Genomic DNA, 22187 nt, shown 5'->3' on the forward strand with positions numbered 1-22187 from the left:
AAGAAATTTAAGATTTACTTAACTGAGCAACATTAAAGTTTAATAGGTTGGCTCAGTATTTCAAGTATCAGGGTTTAGATTTGTTGTGTTAGTTTACAGTACATTAACTTTAGGCCATCCTTGAATCAGCCAGTGAATCAGAAGGAAAAGTGGAGTTTTTATATTTCAGAGGGAACAAAAGAAATCTTAACAACTTAATGTTATTCAAAAGAAAATGTTTTAAGACACTGAGAAAGTAATTTAATGGAGGAAAACGCAGATAGTCAGTTTAATTAGGCTACTGCGAGTACCGCGACTTGCCACTAGAGGGTGGGCGACCCAGGCCATTAACAAACCTAAAATACGGGAGACAACCAGAAGAAACATCAACTGAGACCTCTGTGAGATCACAGTTGACAGTAGTCTACTGTTAAAAACATGGGGAGAAACAGCAAAGAAGATTAGACGATTAGATCTTAATACCATCTCGGTTGCCTTAATAAAGAAAAACTGTAACTTTCCAACTTCCTTTAAAAGTACATATGACTGAAGAGTCAGAAAATAAAAGAGTAGACTCTTTTACATGTTTATTAGTCACAGCTGATGTCTGGTGCATCGCAATGAGCCCTGTTATGATTTGGGCTCTCCCGGGTGCTTGCGGTCCCTCCTCCATCAAACGTCAGAAACTACTGGTATAAAACACATGCGAGGCCATACCGACCGCTCAAAGTCGCATATACCTCGTTAACCTGACAGCCTGCGGTCTGTCTCCTCAGAGACAATAAAGAGGCTCTAGATTTTAATGAGAAAGAAAAGAGGAGAAATATGCCCAGCTGTGGGACGCCTTAAATCTACTGGATTGAGCTCAAGAATGCAAAAGAAAAGTCTGTTTGTTTCTACAGAGATATTTGTGCCGGATAAATTTCATATATGTGGGAGAGTTTCTGTTGCTCGGGACTTTGAATTGGGTAATGTCTCATGGGCGAACACACAGTTGGATTTCTGCTGATAACAAAAGGGACTGCCACGAGAAAACGTATTAAGTGAGGAGTTTTTCATCATTAGCTCCAAAGGAAGTTCAAAGAAACAACAGCAGGGCTCATCAGCTTGATCTGAAGGCTAACTGACACTGACCTTGGCAGTCGTCGCCTGTGAATCTGCACATTTCTACCGAGCGAACCAAATGCAGACAGAAATATGCATTTGGGTAAGGCTTTACTGTTTGTCCTCCTCCTCAACTGCGCAACTTTGAGCTCATGCCTGTCAACTTGTGCCACCGTGGATATTGACCATGTGAAAAGGAAGAGGGTCGAGGCGATACGGGGTCAGATTCTGAGCAAACTCCGACTGACGAGTCCTCCGCACTCCCTCGGACCGAATAAAATCCCTTATCAAATCCAAGCATTGTATAACAGCACCAAGGAGCTACTGGAGGAGCTTGGGAGGGATCGGCAGCAAAGTTGCGGTCAGGACAACACAGAGACAGAGTACTATGCCAAAGAGATATACAAATTCAACATGGTCTACGGACCGCCAGAGAGCAGTAAGTATTGCAGCTCTTTAGGCAGCTAAGTTTCTGTCACTTTGTCATTTTAATATAAGCAATCAAGGCGTCCACTGTGCGTAATTACGCACCAATTGAAGAGCCAGCCAGACGCCTCACTCAAACTGCAGTTAGGTTTCTATGCCATGCAGCTTTTATCACTTTCGATTTTTTTCTTCTGCTGCATATTAGGCAGGTTTAAGGTTATAAGGAATGATAACTTCTGTCTGATATGGGCTTCCACAAAAAAAAATCCACAAAACCTTGCTAAAAAATTCCTAAAATTACAGCTAGTCTTTCTCCCTAGTTGAGAAACAGAGAATCTATGACTATACAAACATTGTTACTTCTTAAGTTTAACTGCTGGATACAAGATGTCTCCTTCTTCACCATGAGGTGAGCACAGATAAACTTTCCTCCTTCAGCACATGAATAGATGAATGTGAAGTCCGCCTTCTTGTGTCAAACTCTGCACATACATCAAACATCCTCCCCATTAAAAAGAGGTGTCTGTGTCAGAGCTTTCTGAGTTTTGTAAATATGAAAGGTGGACTTGTTTTGCACTTGGAGGATGTGCTTTGTTCCTGTAATGCTCACCAACCTGTTTTAACCCTGAACTAGTGTTCCAGGAAAGTCACTCTCCTCCTACTCCTGACTCCACTCTTCCTCCTCTTGTTTTTTTCCTCCATGGATCCTGTCCCTCTCCCCAGATGTTCCCATTTCCTTTCCAGTCAGGCCCAAATGAGAGGGACATCTGCCCAGGCAGAGGGGGATGCCTTTAGGAGAAGGAGTAGGAAAAGTTAACAGAGGTGGACAGGAAAAGTTAGATGATGGAAGGACCTCCCCGTTAGCCTGGATAATGGGATCCCTCACTCCCCTAGAGTGTGACTCTACAGGAGGAGTGGGGTCCCATGATGCTATCACATACACAGACACATCATTACCACCCACCTCCACACTGAAAGAGAGCTTTAAGTGACCCCACTGCTTGTCTTGGCCTGTGAATCCCCCAGAGGGGTGGCCCATAAGCATGAGATCACTAACTGTAGTGCTCAGGTTTAACTTTGCTAAATTGAGTGTGAAACTGAGCCAGAATCCATCCCCTTAAACATGAATGATTCCACTGTGCCATCATTTCATTGCACATGGTAACCTTAGGTAACGTTTTTTTTTGTTGTTTTTTTTGGTGAATATTTGTCAGTAACGTCCTGTTCACATTCTTTGCTTTGTGCTAAACCTCTCTTTGGCACAACTATTTCCTTTATAGAATTAAAAGCTATGAACTGGAAGTGGAAAACCTACGTTGAGAGGGACATGTGTCAGTACTTGAGGGAGATTCATACAGCATGTGGTCCAACTGAGTCTGGATTACTGAGAAAGTAGAATAGGATAAATGCTGTGCGTGTGTGAGAGCCGGAGAGGGCCTCATGGTCTAGAGGAAAGCCAAGACCATTGCATCACAGTCCCTTTGAAATCAACAGGTGTTTCTCAAAAGACCTATTTTCCTTCAGCAATGTTCTGTTTTAAATCTCACAAAATGGTTATGACAAAAACGCCAGGCACTAGGTGCCTCAAGTTCATGTGGTGGTTTCATTTTTGGATTCAGTCACAGAGGGGCTTTAGGTACAAAGATGTAAGACAGATTTACACACGTACTTTTGGGTGAAGACCACTGTTTCTGTTGTTGTAACCTTATGTGATTAAAGAACAAATGGGAAATGGCAGAAAAACAATATAACACTATAAGAGCTGAACTGACACGTAAATACCTAAAAAGTGTGTCCTAGTCAACATTTATAATGTTTAAAATGTGGACAAAATAATATCACCCTTAATTTTTTTTACTTTGTCAAGCCTAAAGCTGTGGTATTGGCAGAGGTTTTTATGTGTCCAGTGTGATCTCATACCTGAAAATATGCATTCTGTCAATAGCTTAGTATATCCACATATATACACACTGAGCCTGCTCAGACTGGTTAATGTGATTTTCATATGCTGGAGAAGGCAAGATGAACAATTTTAAGATTCATTGTGCTCTGGCAGGGACGATGATTTCTTCAGTTAAATGATAATAAAGAGACGTAATCTCCCTCATATCATCACAATATATTATGAATAGGCCTGTTTGGCAGAAATTATTTAACTTTCTAGATATTCTGTATCTTTATTATGTTTGCAAATTAATTTAGGAGGTAAATCAGGTTTTAAAAGTTCTGTAACCTTTCTGATCAAGGTTAAGACACCCTACTTAAATCATTGTGGTCATGAAGCTCACTTCTGTTGTAGTCCCACTTTGAACTGGTGTATTTTTAAATGCAAATTTAATCTAGAACTAGTTTCAGTCCTCTTATCAACAGCTATAGAAGCAAAACAAATGACAAACACGTCATCCCTAACAAATGCCGGACTTCTTATATAATTACCTGATGTCTCATCAAAATCAATTTACAGTGGTGGTGTCTGAAATGTACAGATACTGGTCCAAAGCCTCTTTATAAAATTTTTCAGATGATGTGTCAAATTTGTCTCCAACAAGTCCTCCAAATTAAACCACAAATTACATTGTTTATCCATCCCCTCTACAATGACACATACAATAGCTTTCTGATCTGACGCCCCATATCGCCAGGACGATGTTTGTCTAGACAATCCTTACAAAGCAAAAATAAATCTCTTTTATCATCTGACAATGCTGTGGTTAAGGCTTGGTCAGATTCAGGGAAACTTTGTGATTTGGGTTAAAATAACTAGGCTACTTCAGTAAGGTTAGGGAAGCTTCATTGTTGTGGTTACAGTAACAAACACTTGGTTAAGGTTAGGGAATGATCATAGTCATGCTTTTTGTCACTGACATCCATCCACCCCGGCCCTCTCCCTATGCAGACTGTGTCGTCATAACAGATTTCCTACTTTGCTCCTAACATTTTTACTACAGCCACTAGAGGGCTTTGTCACTTGAACATAAACATGTGTTGTTGTGGGGCACTGGCTGAAACTACTGATGCTGTCATTCTTCAAGATGCACTCTCATTAGCAGTGTACTTATTCAGCATCCAAACTGATGTTTTCGTAATGGTATATCTCTACTTGACATTAGAGATAACGATTCACTTTGGGAACAATTTTCTTTCATTAAAGATGTGGTTATGTAGATTAGCTTGAGTGTTTAAAAAAAACACTTATAGGCATGTGTCCCTACCATGTTCTAGTAGGCAGATTTGTTCCCTTCCCACAGAGCACTGTTTCTGGTCTTCATGCTAAGCTAAGTAACCGGCTGCTGACTGTAGCTTCATATTTACTGTACATGAGTGATATCAATGTCAAATAAGTGTATTTTCCCAAAATATTGAACAATTCCCTAAAGATCAGGTAGAAACAGCAGACTGAGAGTGAAGCCAGTACTTATGAAGACACGGCCACCTTTGGGTGTTGCCCCTTGTGGTATAACAGGACTAGAGCACTGGCTATGTGGAATCAATTTTTGACTTGGAACCAGTGATTTCACCCTCTTTCCCTCAGTTAATGTGGGCAAACATAAACTCTCCTTTTGATGGTTTCTGAAGGTAAACTGTTGACCTTTGGTGGAACTGAGGCAGCACTGTGAACCACCACAAATCTGTGACAGGTGCAAATGAAGCAGAAAGCTGCTGCAAGACTGGCAAATTACTGCATTGAGAGGCTGGACAGCAAACATCGGAAAGATTTCCTTTTATAGCATGGTACGCATACAGAATCTGGCATATGTCAATGACTGAGGTTGGGTTGTGGAGAAGTCATCATGGTCAGAAGGCATTTGGGTCCAAAAAGTTGTCAGTGGAACTGAAGATAGAAGGGTTTTTGATACGCAGATACCAGGGAGATGAAGTCATACTAAGCTCAATAATATTGCTATTTCAATTACAACATTTTCATTTCCACCAAATATAGACAAAAAGTGTTGGAAAAACACTGAGGAATTTTGATAAGGCAGGCAACAACACTAATCATTTCACTGTGGCTGATAAACTTAGTGCCAACCACTAAAGGGTCAGTAAACCCAAATTCATATTTTAGGTGTGAACGGGTTTATAAGTTTTCCAGTATATAATAAACATGTAAATTCATGCCCCTATTTTCATTCTCCTGTAGAACTAAATCTCAACACATCTGAAGTAATATGGTATGACAAAAAAGGAAAAAAAAATGCAAACTGCATTATAATCAAGAGTTTAAAAAGATTTCATCTGCTGCCAACTCAGTTTAAGATATCAGTGAACAAAGTACTGTATCTCTTTGAAGCATGACTGACATTACTCTGGCATCAAGTGGATAAAAGTTTGATCGAAAAGGCACAGTCCACTCCTCCCTCACTAAGCCACAGAAAAGTACTTTACAAAAGTTTGTTGTGAGTTGAAATGAGCCAGTCGAGAGAAAAATAATCAGCAACTATTTTGATAATTGATTCATTGTTGTAGTAATTTTTGAAGCAAAATTCTTCAAGTTTACAAATTTCAGCTTCTTATTCATGAGGATTTGCTGCTTCACTTTGTCTTATTTGGTGGTTGTGAGGTGTTGGCCAGACAAACAAGCAATTTGATGAAATCATCTTGGGCTTTAGGAAATTTAGGTAGATTTCTTTTCACTATTTTCTGACATTTAATAGACAAAATTATAAGTTGAATAGTAGAGAAATTAATGGGAGATTAATTGAGAATTAAAATTATTATTTGCAGCCCCATTATTAACTTTTTAAATGTTAATTCACAGCTTGTAATATGAACTTCAGAGTGTTTAGAAACTTAATTTCACAAATCAGTAGTTTTTGTTTTACAGTGGCAACCCTTTGTTCTTAGTTATAAGTTATTATTTTTGCAAGGTTCCCAAAAAAAGGTTCTCAAAACAGTGATGAAAAAATCTTTAAAGAACATAATCTTTTTTTTACTGGAGTAGTAATAATAGTTAAAAGGTCATTATACATTGATTGTCTTTTGCTGCACAATGTCAGATGAAGAAATGTCACATACATACTAAATATGGCCCAGAAAAATACTTTTAAAAGCCATTTTTCTATGTAGATATTTTGACATGTCAAAGTGGGAAGAGCACAGGTTTCAATAATAAAATGAATGACATCTGAATTCCATTTAGCTGCTTCAGTTTCAGAGTCCTGGTATTGTTCAAGCTGGCTCACTGTGACCCTGTCATGGCTTAGACTTGAATAGAATTTAATGCAATAATGTTAATGTTATTGATAACACCTGTGCTTTTCCTACTATGCTAAGGCAAAATGTCTGCTGTGAAAAAGGCCTACACCTGAGAAACTCTTTATTTCATCTCTTGCATACATATGAAGGAGATTACAAAGAGATTATCTGTGATTATGTTGTCCAGAAGTGATGATGCAGTTGTCTGGACATACACTGCTGGTTTTATCAGATCCTGATAAGACTTTCTAAGCCTGTTCTCTCACTTAACTTTTATTTTATTCTTTCTGTTCCAGACGATCTGCTCTACTGCCCAAAAGGCATCACCTCTAAGGTTTTCCGCTTCAACGTCTCCGCCATGGAAAGGAACTCAACCAACCTCTTCAGAGCAGAGTTTCGAGCTCTGAGGGTGCCAAACTCAAGTGCCAAGAGGAATGAACAGCGGATTGAGCTCTACCAGGTGTGTAAAGATACTGTTTCCTTGTCCTTCTACCAAGATCAAAGGCAAAGCTCAAAGTCAAAGCAACAAGGAGCTTCAAAATCTCTCTTTTCTGGATTTAATCTTTGTATGCTAAAACATTACTAGATTCTAGTCTGTCAAGAATGCATCTTACATAAGCTGGTTACTTGTTCTCCACCACATGATTTCAGGCTCTAATTGACAAAGAGAGCCAACGACAACCAGATTGTGGTTGCGGGCGTGGGTAACAGCCAGACCAAAAGCCAAAAAGCTCAACAGGCCTGCGGAGTGTTTGCAGAAGTAAGACAGGGTTACTGTTAGTGCAGTACTGGCAGGTCAGATCTAATATGGTCTCCATTTTGGTTATGTAGAGGTCTTTTTTAAATCAAGCTATTAAAAGGCGGCTCTGCTCTGTTAAGTGATGACATGATACGACCACTTTCCTAAGTTGTAGTCAACATCATAAAGTCCCTTTTATTCTGTCTAAATATCCTTGGCATTATAGATCCAATCTAAAGGTAACTATTAAAATAAAAGTGATAAAAAAATACCACTATATACAGATGCTCTGGTCAGGCATGATGTTATGAGAAATCTAAAAAGACAATTTTAGCAAACACATAAATAATACTACAGGCAACTGCAACTCCAATTTAAATAAGTATACGTTATTACGTATAAGTTACGTGGTGGGTATCTAGCAAGTGTGTGTTTACAGAAGAGCTTAATCTGGTGGTCAGTGTAATGCAGGGGAGCAGCAGGGGGCAGGTGTTTTCATTCTACCAAAGGAAATTATTTTTACTGTCAGTTTCAAAAACAGGGGGGAGTACAGGAGAGGGGGAGGGGCATACTCTTTTAAAAGTAGCAATAACACAATGAGTAAGTAAAAGTTCTGTGTTTAAAATCTTAGTACATAAATATTGGCAGCAAAATGTCCTTAAGCATAGCACTTAGTTTAATATACTTAGTTACTTTTCACCCCGGTCATACTCAAGACAGATTTCCTGAGAAATAAATCACATTCTTCTTTTACTTTCATATTTGTTCACATTTTCATCCAAATATATGGGACGAAATGATGTGCATTGTTTTACCGTTTTACTCCAGAGACAGGTCAGGAGCTAGACTTGTAATTTACTTTTATAGGTGCTCCCACTGAACACACACAGCAACCACCAAGTTTCTTTTTAAGCAAAAGCTATGAACTGGACAAATGTGTTTATATTTAGAAAGAATAAAATTGACTGTGGGTAATGTGAAAGCTGCAGCTTGCAGTGAGAAAGTCACAGACAATTAGCATCCAATCCTGCAACTTTGCACAATTTCTTTTAGCCTGTAGCTTAATTGTTTTGGTCTAAGAGCACACAAATTTACTAAATTGCTGAATATTACTGCTCGCAACAAGCTTGTTTTCACAAACAGCTGTTGTTTTCAGCAAGCAAGCTTTGATAAACTATTCCCTTCCTAGCCATGACACAGCATATAGACTAGGCTAGCAACTAGCTAGCTGGTGAAAAACAGCTAGCAAGCTAAAGAGCTGGATATTTACCTTGGGAGAGAAAAACAGAGATAAAAGAAGAGTGAATACTGGACTCACATTTAACAGATGTGACTCCAGTTGAATGTTGCTCTTGTCTCCCAACAGGTTAACATGTGTGTCAGGATGTCTGTCAAGTTCTTCTGCCCCCAACAGGCCAAAAAATAGAAACAGGAAAAATATATGCAGATAAAGGCCCTACATACACTCCAGGTGTTTTGAATTATTTGGCTAATTAGACCTCTGTTCACGCTTAAGGTGGGTGGAGTATGTGATGTCACTGGACTCCATGAACCAATCAAAATAAAAAAATGTGTAACTTGTCCCGCCCCAACCGGTGCAACAAAGCAAATAAGTGAATGAGGGGGATGTCAATCAAGCTCTATCAAGGGGGAGGTATAATAAACCAAAAAAAGTCAAATAACCTGTGAGGGTGTTCCATGGATGTGTGGTCCCTTAAAACTATTCAGAATTTAAAATATGCTCAAACTGACAGTTATTAATGCACTAAGTACTACATGATAATATCAAGAATTTAAAAAAGGAACAATAAAAATTCTCCCATTTTTTTCCATGTTAGGTCGAGGTTAGGTCACATTTTTAGCCATGCTACCAGCACAGCTTCAGGGATGGGTCCAAATTTCAATTTGTCCAGTACTTTGGCTTATGACCACATACCTGCAGAACCATCAGCCCATGCTTACATGCTCAACTACATTGATGAACATGTCTAACATAACAAGCTAGAAGAAAAACACCATTAACAGCTACTAAACAGGAGGGTAATTTGAACAAAGTGGAAATATTGTTGAGGGACATTTGTTGTTTTACTGCATTGTTTGACATATGAGAGTTACAAATACAGTGCTTCAATATAGCACTGCACCTACTACATCTCAGCCTTTAATTACCTCTAACAACAGACTTCGGCAGATTTTAGACATCCATGTTTGCTTGCTTTTGAAGGCACATCTGCACTTTTTACCACCAAATGGGATATATCACACTGGATATATCAGTCGTAATTACGACTTGGATTTTGACATGAATGCTATTTACAAGTGGGAAACTGGTAATTACGGTGACTCCAATATGACACGAAAGCACCATAAGTACAACCTAACAAAGCCATTTGGATGCTCTTAGTCTTTTTTTATCTATTTTTTTTTAGCGATATAATCTGTAATCACATTATCTTAACTCATAGCATAGCTTAGCTTAGCCTTGCTCAAGACAACTAACAGCTCTTTCTTGTACCAACAGCCTTGTCTGGTGTTTGCTCTATTCTACATGTTATTTTGTTGGAACAAGTATTGAGCAAAAACCTTTTGAGTGACCATGTCTTCTTGCCTTGCAGATTGTGAGGCCAAATGAACACATAAGGAAACAACGCTACATCGGAGCCAAGAATGTGCTGACCAAAGGTACCCCAGAATGGGTCTCCTTCGATGTGACTGAGACAGTGCGGGAATGGCTGATGAACAGAGGTGAGACTGAGGTCACTGTCATTAGTTTTTTTACAAAAACCTCTCATTAGCCCTAATGATCATTCAATGTTTGAACCCAGAAACATGACTTGTATTTCTCTTACAAGTATTGAGTTTTAGACAAAAAGAAGAACTTTGACAATCCTCTTGTCCGTGCTCGTTTGCCATCAGGAACTAACCTGGGCCTGGAAATCAGTGTGCACTGCCCCTGCCACACCTTCAACCCAAACGGTGACATCATTGATAATGAGAACGAGGTGCTGGAGGTGAAGTTCAAAGGTGGGCTTCAACAACATTTTGTCATATAGTTATTTATGCCAGGTGTTAGTTGCTCATTTAATCTAATGTCTCTGAATGTTTTCTTTCCATCTTTCTATCCTATCAGTTTAAGATCTGCGGGTTGTGTTGCATGTTCATATAGTCCTTAGTCAATTCAATAATTAAAGATATATACATATTGTAATTTGTCATTTCAAAATTTGGGGAGTTTGGTACAAGTTTGATATAATTTAGCACCTAATTTAAGTGCTTATGATTGTTTGTCTTTATAAGAAAGAAGTGTTGCCTGATTCAACTTTTGCCTCAGGACTAAAAATAAGCTTTCAATGTCAGACAAAAAGACAGCGATGACAGTTTCATACTCAATAATTTTGAAAATTGTATGCTCAGATGAGGGACATTGTGAAAGGAAAAAAGCCACTTAATAGTTGGTTTATGTGTGCCTCGATCATGTCTATAATTAAGGTGTGGATGGAGATGAGGAGCACAGTCGCTTGGATCTGGATCACCTGAAGAAGAAAAAGGAACAGTACCTGCCTCACCTTATCCTCATGATGATCCCACCACACCGCTTGGACACTCAGTACACCCGCCGACGCAAGAGAGCACTGGACACAAACTACTGTTTCTCGTAAGGGGATACATAAATAGTCTTTAGCAATTGACAAATAGGTATTACTTGTAATATCCCAAATATATCCTGCAACACACTGTATATATAGTATAGCCCATGTGACCAAGAAGGTATTAAATGTTCAGAGAATGTCTAGATGCATTATTACAAAAATTAATATGGAGACTGATTTCGTTATTGTTTTGTTTCCTCATCACAGAAACACGGAGGACAGCTGCTGTGTTCGCAAGCTCCACATTGATTTCCGGCGTGATTTGGACTGGAAGTGGATCCATGAGCCCAGTGGTTACGACGCCAACTACTGCTCTGGGCCCTGTCCTTACCTGAGGAGTTCAGACACAACACACAGCTCGGTAAGGACTCCACAGTGATACAAAACGAGAGCATTTGTGAGATACTTTACCACAGTGTAAAACAAAACAAAAACATATGTTTCACTTATTTTTAGTGGTAAATAGCCATGCAGGTACATGTAGCTTTTAGTCCAGAGTTTGAGATATTCACGTCTGAGCCCTCTGCCTCCACCTGGAAGTCTTCATGGGATCAAAACAAGCATGAACCTAAATATAATTACACTCAATCCAAAAAGTGGTTGATCCAATCAGACCTAAATAGAGAGACAACAGAAACACTGGGAGACGGACGACGTGCCACCAATTAACAAGCAACATCTCAAAATATTAGCAATCCGTGTCATTTTTTACTTCCTTCCCAGACCTCACTGTGAACAGTTTTCTTGGGAATACGAAGAAATAGTCCGTATGAAAACTGCTGATAACTGTGAAGTTTATTCTTGACCTTAATAAGATGAACCTTTCGCCTCTTTTAGCTTCATGTTTTGATTCTTGAGCTCATACATGGACTGTATGGCTGAGCTATAACAACACCACTGAAAACAGAATAGGCAACCGTGTCCAGCAAACACTTGTAGACTAGCAGACAGGATATTCTAGACCGTAATCTTCCGGAAAATGTGTGGGAAAAAAACATTATAGAATTCACCAGATTATTTAGTGTTGATTGTTTAGTTGGTTATTAATCTCAATATTTACAGATATTTCGTAAAGTTTAGCCGTTACACTGACCTAGCAAATAGATTATCAAGATTCCATCACTCTGTAGTTACTGAATAAAAAACAATTTACCTAATTGTTGCACAGCTGTAAATAATATCTGAAAGTGAGTTTTCATCTCTCCCGTGTGCTTTCCAATAGCTGCTGAGCCTGTACAACACTCTGAATCCAGAGGCATCGGCCGCCCCCTGCTGTGTCCCTCAAGACCTGGAACCCCTCACTATACTCTACTACTCTGGACGAACCCCCAAAGTGGAGCAACTCTCCAACATGATTGTCAAGTCTTGCAAGTGTAGCTGAGAAGACTTTGAAAGGCGAGGTAGTGTGGCACGATTTTACTAGGTACTGACCAGACCCATGCTCGTTGACTTTTGGACTCTTAGCTGTGACAAATACTTAAAACTGACCCTGTGGCCTCGTGGCGTAGATCTGAAAACCACTCTGGAGGTCACACTATTTTTTTTTTCAAGGATGCAGATTTTCTTAAAACTTGAGATCATCTTTTTTTTCTTGTTTTGTTTTTTCCACCCACTCAGTCAGTTCTGAATGACAAGTAGCTCTCTTCTTTATCTTAAAAGGTCCAACCCAAACCAAACTCAGTCTTACAATCAAGGTACAATCTTTAAATATTTTCGTCTAGATTTGTGAAGATGGACAACACACTGTTAAGGCTAGATTACAGAGACTCCTGTACAAATCTGTGACACGAAGATAAAACGATGAAGTAATGAAAGAGACTTACTCTGTGCTATATTTTCTACTTCAGAGCTCAAGCAAATATTCCACAAAGTTCAAATCTCTGCATTATCTGTACAGCAGTTTTCCTGTTTCTAGCCTTGGAACAGTATTGCTCATAGTCACAAATATAGACGTGCTCTCCTGAATGGTTGAAGAGTCCTTTCAGGATCTGGATTTTTCCTTGAACTTGCCTTAAGCTCCCTTCCCTTCAAAACAGTGGGCATTATCTTCAATCACAAAAGGAGAAAGGACAGACTTGCTGCTGTATCCAAAGCCATAGCTGTGGTCAGGGAAAAGGAGAGCTGAGAGAGAATGCCTGTTGGATTTGCAATGGAAAGTGAATGAACAAAGAAGTTGAGCCAAGCTTTTCTTTTTTTGGCCAGCCAGCAGCAATGGCCTTTTTTTTCGGTGCATCTATTAGAATGGATGGAAGAAGAGGAAGAAAAAGGAGAAGAAGAAGAGGAGGAAGGAGAGGGAGAAGAAGAAGAGGCGGAAGAAGAAGAAGAAGAAGAAGAAGGAGAGGAAGAAAAAGAAGATGAAGAAGAAGAAGAAGAAGAAGAGGGAACCTGTATGCAAGGGAAGAACTGTGATGGAAACTAGCCATGAGCACACTGCCTGCCATTCACTGGAAGTTTTCATCCCTAACAGGTTCAAATTATTTTTGGGACATCAAAGAATATACTGGAAAAGAACAAGTGTTATGCAACAAGCTTTTTTTTATGAGATTTCTTTTACATTAATAGCAGATTTGTTCTGTTATGCAACTTGTCATATAGTGATTGTTTCACTAACTGGGATGAAAATTGATTGATGGAAACACTTTTATATAAAACCACGAGTACTGTTACATTTCCTTGTGATTTAGAAAGAATATGCAACTTTTTTTGTGCATAAACAAATTAGTTTGACTTGTTGTATTTGGTCCAGTGTATGTTTGACTAAAATCTTAATGTATTAAAAGGTGACTATCCCCAGAAAGTTCAATCGGAGCACTTTTCTCAAGCAATAACAGGAAATGTAATGACATTTAAAGTGCAGCTGTTTATTTTTTTTATTTTTTTTTTTTAAATCATACTATCCTATCAACTCACCTGTCACCTTTCACTCCAGCCAGCTGACAAGGAGTCACATGTGCATGTGCAGTCAGGACTCTGGTGTTCCCAAAACACTGCAGTCTTTCATTCCCTCTGCTCCGTCTCTGTTTGTGTTGGTGCTCCTTTACAGTGTGAAGCCCTAATGGAACAAAAAAATGAAGAGGGAGGGGAAGAAGTCATAACATGACAGTGGCTGGATGTACAGTTAGACCTCATTTTTCTCAGAGTCAGGAGAACGATTCTGAATCCCTGTACTGTTTGACGTTGGCCCAGTCAGAGTCATCTAACCTTTAGGTGACATTTAGGTGATGTTTTTGGCAGTAATATTGTTTGGTTGACTTGTTGATCATGATTGTTATTAAAAACACAACATGCAAAACCTGTATGAGCCCTTCTTAAAACCATAAGAATCACACACAAAATGATCAAATGTAATAGATCTGTAAAAACATTTAACACCAAATTACGGAATGATGGATTTACCCAGTGGTCTTGTCTGCCATATTGAAATGCCATTTATTTTCTCATAATGTTTTGGTTCCATACGAACATAATTTTTCTTACTTGAATCTCACCAGTCCCACCTGTTTCCTGCAGGCGCATGCAGAGGCCTTTTTTCTACCAGAGTAATAAATTCAACTTCTCTTTCTCAGGGATTGTTGCTTAACAGCTTTCCCAGGCGAGAAGCAATCACTCTTATTTTCAGAGCATATTAATGTGCAGACATCTCTTTATTTTCTTATTTTTCATAGTATTGTTAGTAAAAAATCACACATAACCTAGTGAGATGTATTACACACTTGGACACTACCTTCAAGGTGTTTATCCCCCTCCAGTATGACTCTCGATTTGTCTTTTGAGTTCTTTGATTCACCCGGAGGACAACTCTGTTTGACCTTTGACCTTCTGGAAAAGAGCTGCAGAGCATCTGGACCACAATGAGTTTATTACTGTTTAACTTATAAATGTTTGAAAATGACTTGTTGCTTTATTAGAAAGTCAGAACCATTACACCTAGTTAATCATTTACTAAGATTATTGATTAACAACTTATTTTGAAAGATTGATGGCTTCTGTTAAATGCATTATAAATTATAAATGAGGATAAAAACCAGTCTGGTCCTGCCTGAGCCAAAACTTTTTCTTAACAGTTATTTATAAATGACCGATAAAGTATTACAAAATGCTTTATTAACCATTAACAGTCAACTTTTACACCTTATAAAGCCTAAAATAAAATAAATAAATAAAAGAAATTGTTAGCATATATTTTTACGTCAAGTTTGCCAATAGATAGCAATCAGCCGGGCAGATTTTTTTTTTTTTGAGGGGGGGGGGGGCTGACTTGGGTTGAGCTAATATGGACTGACAAGTAGCCAGAGAGAATTCCCTTTCTCTGTGTGCCCGTTATTGTTCCCTGTCACGATGAATCAGAGATGAACCATGATGGAGACACAAAGACCAGAGGGCATGACGAGGTCTAAAACAGGGGTTGGGGCTTTAATGGCTTTGCAGACGGCCCTGTACTAACAAACACACATTACCGGTAAAGAGCAGCCATGTCCCATGCATGATTGACTTTTAACCTTCAGCAAAAGTCACTTACTTACATTCAAGTTCATTTGTCCCTGCTAGAAACAAACTGAGCAAGACTTTAACAAGTTAAATACCACATCCATCAACAGCTACATGTCCCTGTTTACTTCTTCAAGTCAGTAAATGCAACCTAAACTGGGTGGTTGTCCACTGGGTGGACTCCCAGTAAGATTAAGATAATATAGCTGATTCTTCCAGAGAATCTTTTCCCATGTCGGCGTAATGGAAGCAGGCTGAGGGGTTAGCGATGGCTAGGCCTCTCCTAACAGAGGCAGTAGCTTGGCTTGGATCTTTCTATTCATGCAAGGAGTCATTTTGGCTCACGTAGCGGCTAGCCACATTGTTCAGAAAACCACCACACAGACGGTGAAAAGCTCACAGTGAGAGACATACGGTGAAGCTTATGAAGCAGTGATGGGACATGCTCATCAAGTGTGAGACTGCATGTTTGTGTTGCTGGTCAGTATTTGGTGCTAGAAAGGTGTATAAAGTGGAATGCACGAGCAGGAAATGAGTATCATGACAAATAAATATGGTTGTTGAATCACTCAGAAGCTACACCACCTAAATGGATCCAATAAGATCTCTTGCCTCTCTTCTTCAACTGCATAAAACTCTTCGAAAAAGAAAAAAAACTATCTGGATTCTGCTGAGCCTGGACTTTTATTTATAGAAACAATGACACTCAAGAGAGGTTTGAAGATGGAGATAAGAACATTGTTTTCTTCTTCTGGGGTCAAGCTGGCCACCTCAACCTCAGACCTGCAATAAACCTATTTCAGGCTCCCAGCTACTGGATGAGCAAGCCACAATCTCATTCAAGTTCAGGGTCCACTTCTGGGTTGGAGTCTAACTTTCTCAGAACTTGTGCTCTTCCAAGACTTACCAATGATGAATTGCATGACACGTAAATGCACAGAGGTTTGGAAAACTGTCTGCTGCTATTCCCTGAGCAGATTAACAGATGTGGAGGGAGAAAAAAATGAGAGGGGGAAGTGAGAGACAGAGACAGTGAGGGAAAGTAAGTGTGTGTGTGTTTGTGTGTGTGTGGGAGAGAGAGAGAGAGGGAGAGAGAGAGAGAGAGAGAGTCCTCAAAAGGACTGCTGCTGCAATAAAATCATCAGGTCACATCAGACCAGTTCTCAGGCCCCAGGGTGGAAAGAGTTGTGTAATTCAGCAATGAGAAGAGTGTGTGCACGAGTACACACACACACACACACCCATACATATACATATACAAGTCAAGCCAGCGGCCATAGTTACTGGAAAAGAGTGAAGGGGTGAACAAATATGTAAACACATATCAACTTCATAGACCTTTATAGCTAAACAAATGAATGGGAGGTCTGGATCAAACTACAGCATTATATTACAGCAGAGTGTGTGTTTCCGTGACAGTATTCCAATAATAGAGGGATGGTGTGTGCAAGAGAGAGAGAGGAGAGAAAATAAGAGACTGTGAGAGAAAGGGAGAGACGGAGACAGTGTGAGATTATAATTTGCACACCGTTTAAATCAGGATACATCAGCCAAGTTTGAATTACATAAACAACTGCTGATTCAGAGATAGAGAGTTGTAAAAAAAAAAAAAAAAAAAAAAAAAGGAAAGGAAATAAAAGAAAAAAAGAGAAAAAGATCTGTTTATGAGATGCCAGAGAGGCAAAGCAGTGGCCAGCAGTCAGTTCATGGCCAGTCCATGAACACAGCAGGATTGCCCACACAGGGGGCTACGGCGAAAAAAAACAAAAAACAAAAACAAAAACAAAAACAACACAGGATCATCCTGCAAAAAGGTTGAACCTCACAACAAGGCATTATCCAGCAAGGTGATGCACTGGCCAATCAAATACATTCAAACACACATTCCTGGTTGATTAACTGTGTTCACTACTATTTACCTTGTGGTCACGCACGATGAACGATAAAATAGCAGATGCCATGATAACTTTCTTTTCTGTCTGTATTATAAACCTGCTGTGCAGTTTGATGTCTGTAATGCTTTTAAACACATTCATTTGTCATTCAAACTGGACTTCCATATTTCATTGTCTCACCACAACCTTAAAAAACATGCCCCAACAAATGCCGCTCCCTATGATGTTTCAACGCAGGGCTGGTTTCTCTCTGATTGCCCACTTAGGGGTTTTGTTCCATTCTTGCAGCTTATGGTGGCTAGTGATAGCTAATGTTAGCAAACTTTGGTTAGATATTTTTGCTATATTATGAACATTACATGACTAAGTTTTTTGCATTTTGCATCATCCTGTAATTGTCATTCTTGGCTGTTCCTGCAGAAATTATGTTTACATACGACTAATTTGTAACAGCAAATGCACTGTGAACTTTGGTTTCCAGTGTCACAGTTCTGCGTTTTGAAAGTTTGGTAGCATAATTTCTGGTAGTCAGGATTGCGTGGCCTGGGTAGCTACTGTTCAGCAAAACTTATATAGTCTCACTTTAAGTTCAATCCTTTATGACGTTACATTAAAAATACAACATCATCTTTACCAGCTTTCAGTTTTCACTTTTCAAATAATCCTTAAGAAATGATATAAAGAACGGCGGTAATCACATCATGAGACACACGGGAAGTCCTTGTCACATACACAAACAGTCAAACTGTACAACATCCTGACAATAAAACGATAAAAAGGACTCCTTTGTTTGAGGACTCTGTGTAACACTGCCAGCAGCAGGGTTTCAGTTTCCTCTATTTCATTTACTTTGTCTCTCTGTAGCTGTAAACACCTTCACCATTTATATGAGGTTATAGTTCCTAATGCTTTACCTACGACTATATAAACTCTCAGAGAAACATGAGGACTGAGGATAAAGCAGGACGTCTGTGTGGCATATCCTGTATGTACAGTATGTGTGTTCAGCTGGTCTGGTGTGATTCTATGCACATACAGTATATGGCTTGTGAGAAAAAGAGAATCTTAAATCATGTGGACACCTGAGCAGTAATACTTGTTAGATTACCCTCTAGGTAATGGTAACACTGGCCTTCTCCCCCATACTCATCCCACAAGAGCGAACCAGACTGATGAGGGCAGTCATATCTTTAACAGCCTCCTATGCAGCTGCCTCCACTCAAACAGGTAATGGAGACAGTGTCAGTGGGGTGCTTTCTCCTGCACAAGCTCCAAAATGAGGACTTAAGTGGTTTTGCTAAGTTTATTATCTTTCTGCCTGTCTGGGCATACTGTATGTTCTCACAGTTACTGGGGATAAAACTGGTGAAAACAGCTATGCAGTGGTCTCTCCACAAAGAAGAAGAGATTTATACCACTTGGATAAAGGCTAAGGAACACAAAGCTTGAAGTCACTGAGTCAATGAGCTGCAAAAGGCCCGAGCAGATGTAAGAAATGCTGAAAATAAAAAGCTTTGACCTCACTTTCCTTAAAGATCACTGGAAATAGCAACCGTGCAAAAACAGGTACAGTCTAGTGCTGTTGCTGTGTGTAGTTAAGGATCATTAAAATGGATTGCACTTAATGTTGGTCCATAGAAAGGAAAGTCTGCAGGTGTTTCATATACTGTAGAGTTTGGAATATAACTAAACAAAGGAAAACCAGGTGTTTTGTAAAAAAAAAAAAAAAAACCCAAATCTTTAAACAGGTGTCCACAGCAGCCCTGAGAGGTTTTTATGACTTTATGTTTTATGTCTTTGTAATGAAACCTAATATAATATGCGTGATAAGTTGGTGCTAAGTGGCCTTTTCAGCCCAATTATCAAAGTCTACATTTAAATTTGGACTGGGTACAATCAGCTACATGGGCTGCAACTGAACTATAGATGCCACAGTTGCGATTATGCAGTGAAATGCAATCAAAACAAGCTTTAATGAGCACTGAAATTTCCCAAGTGAACTAAAGTATTTCAGTTGTAACAATAACTTAACTGTTCAAATGCTCAGCTGGTTTGAACACGACATTGCCATCAGTTACTTGTGGATACAGGAAACTGCACCGTTGGACTTTTGTCCATTAACATAAACAACTTAATGCCAAAATTACTCTACAAAAGTGGAAAAAGTAAAATTTGTTCATTCTGTAATTACTCTTCTATTAGTAACAAGATATTTCTGCCACGGCATTTCCAAGTTACCAGCAGAAGCAAAGACATGCTGTTCATCCACAAAGCCAATGAGAAACATGTTTGGTTTGTGCCTCCCCATTAATCTGCACGAGACCTCATGACTGCTTTGGCTGGCGGCGCTCCATAGGCGACTGGCTGCTCTATGTCTCACACAATGTGTTTATGTGTATGTGTGTGTGTGTGTGTGTGTGTGTGTGTGTGTGTGTGTGTGTGTGTGTGTGTGTGTGTGTGTGTGTGTGTGTGTAGGCCTAAAAGTTACATGTGTGTATGTATGTGCATAGGCTGTATAAACCATTTCAGTCCAGTTTCCGCTCACATCGTACAGAATCAGCCCTCCTGGTCACCTCATCCTCATCCTCATCATCCTTCTCTCCTGCCTTGAATCCTCCCTCAACAACACTGGTACTGCACTCTCCTGGCTAAGGTTATACAGTTCATCAACATCTCCTCCATTGCTCCTCTGTCCCAAGGTGTGCCCCAGGGTTCAGTGCTTGGTCCTCCGATATTCATCCTTTACTTGCTTCCCCTTGCTAACATCATACGTCTTCATGGTCTCCACTTCCACTGCTACACTTACAATATTCAGCTCTACATCTCCACTCAACTGTGCCCAACTGCATCACGGAAATCAAATCAGCAATGGAAGGCAACTTCCTCAAACTATACTGTGATCAATGAAAAAAATGAGTCATTTTTTGAGTGCAACCTCTCCTTCGAACACCACTCCCGCTCACGTGACTACATCACCCCTGTCCTCCAGAAGCTTCACTGGCTTCCTTTCCCACAAAAGATCCATTTCAAAGTCCTTCTCTTCGCACACAAAGCCCTCCATAATCAGGCCCCCTCCTAACTCACTGACCTGCTCTATCACCACACTCCTTCCCGCAGCCTCCGCTCCTCCAAAGCCAAACTTCTGTCTACACCACTCAGGACCAAGCACTGGACCTGGGGCGACAGAGCATTTTCCATAGCTGCCCCCCTCCCTCTGGAACTCTCTACTCGAATACATCCAAGACTGCAGTGATCGGTCCATGTTCAAATCCCAGTTCAAAACTCACCTTTTCAGAACTGCTTTTAATGCGATTAATGTTGTGTCGTACTTTGTATGGCATTTATATATATATACTGTATATATAATTATTTTTAATTCATGTAAAGTGTTTGTATGTACCCTGAAAAGTGCACTATAGATAATATGTATTATTATTATTATCATTAATATTATTATTAGTTGCAGTAGTAGTACATTAGTGTTTGGGCCACATGAATGTTCAGTTTCATTTGCAGGGCTAACCTCCAAAACACATACACACACATACATACATAAACACACACACATACTGTAAATAAATATATATATATATGTGTGTGTGTGTGTGTGTGTGTGTGTGTGTGTGTGTGTGTGTGTATATACAGTATATACATATGTTATATGTTAAAAACTACATTTTAAACATATTACGGGCCCTACAGGATCTGCTGGAGAGATTTCTTGGCAAAGCCACTTCGAAAGTGAAATCCACTGAATACTCTGTGTGTGATTTACTAGTGAGGTGCCACCACAGAAATGGCAGCTTGTCTCCTCCCGCCTACAACCTGGATTTGTGTATATAATTTAGGCCTTGACAACAGAACCGTGGGCCCAATGGAGGTTTTTGTAAACGTCATGTAGGAGCAGAATGAGATAAAATAGCCAGTGTGAGAATGAATCCTTTGGTTCACTTTTGGACTCAGTAACCTGACATGGCAGGATCACAGAGGACAGTACACGTCAGAGCAGGCTTGCATTAATGCAACATGTAGGATTTATACTCTCTAAGTCACTGTGATACACAAACAAACTTAAATTGCATAGTTGTCAAGCAACATCCTACCATCACCGTAAACACAAACTGAGCATATGAGCAGTCCCCTCTCACATTCCCACTACATTCTCCAACACTCCACAATAAGATTTGTCAAGCTCCACTCTTGAGTACAATCACTGGAAATGGCCTCACAAGGAGCTAAACTGTGAGTGTTCGTTTGTCTTGTGAAGGTGTTTCCATTGAAATGAAACGCCTCTAAACAAACTATTGCTGGTTCAGTTTCTCTGTTCTCTAATGCTCAGATCATCATATTTGTCCAGATGGCCAAATCGGATCTGTAAACATACAAAATAAGATTCTTCTTCCTTTGTCACTGCCATTCACCCCTCCATCTCCAGACCCCAATCCGATTTGTCTTTGTATTCAGTTCCAAATAAAATAGTGGTTTCACTGTGTCTGTAAACTGAGCTGATCAGCTGTGTTTTGTTATGTTTGCAGAAGGCAAATAACAAACATCCTAGTAGTCAAGCTGCGGGCCGTCCAGCGGTCCACTTCTTTAGCCCAGTGACTAACATGTTTCTTTTATTACACGGATTAAGATCTAAATTCAGTTTTATCTTTTCAGCACCACAAACATAATCAGTGTAATGGGAGACAGAAACCCACCCTGCGT

At 39.6% G+C, this 22187-nt stretch overlaps 1 protein-coding gene across 1 annotated transcript; it reads left to right on the forward strand.

Annotated features, from left to right (window-relative positions):
* Positions 1 to 631: 631 nt before the first annotated feature.
* On the forward strand, positions 632 to 13432 carry LOC130160646 (transforming growth factor beta-3 proprotein-like). Its single transcript, XM_056363287.1, has 7 exons — positions 632 to 1522; positions 7002 to 7165; positions 10060 to 10189; positions 10361 to 10468; positions 10934 to 11099; positions 11302 to 11455; positions 12317 to 13432. Exons 1-7 carry the CDS (start codon positions 1177 to 1179, stop codon positions 12473 to 12475), a joined length of 1227 nt encoding a protein of 408 aa, XP_056219262.1. The 5' UTR covers positions 632 to 1176; the 3' UTR covers positions 12476 to 13432.
* The last annotated feature ends 8755 nt before the right edge of the window (positions 13433 to 22187 follow it).

Source organism: Seriola aureovittata, chromosome 19 (assembly GCF_021018895.1).
Source record: "Seriola aureovittata isolate HTS-2021-v1 ecotype China chromosome 19, ASM2101889v1, whole genome shotgun sequence".
In the NCBI taxonomy this organism is placed as follows: Eukaryota; Metazoa; Chordata; class Actinopteri; order Carangiformes; family Carangidae; genus Seriola; species Seriola aureovittata.

Bases quoted from the DNA above. Each gene is read 5' to 3' on its own strand.
- LOC130160646 (XM_056363287.1), top strand. From the start codon at position 1,177: ATGCATTTGGGTAAGGCTTTACTGTTTGTCCTCCTCCTCAACTGCGCA. The intron at 1,523-7,001 runs GTAAGTATTGCA...TTTCTGTTCCAG, and splicing joins CTACGGACCGCCAGAGAGCA to ACGATCTGCTCTACTGCCCA. The intron at 7,166-10,059 runs GTGTGTAAAGAT...CTTGCCTTGCAG, and splicing joins AGCGGATTGAGCTCTACCAG to ATTGTGAGGCCAAATGAACA.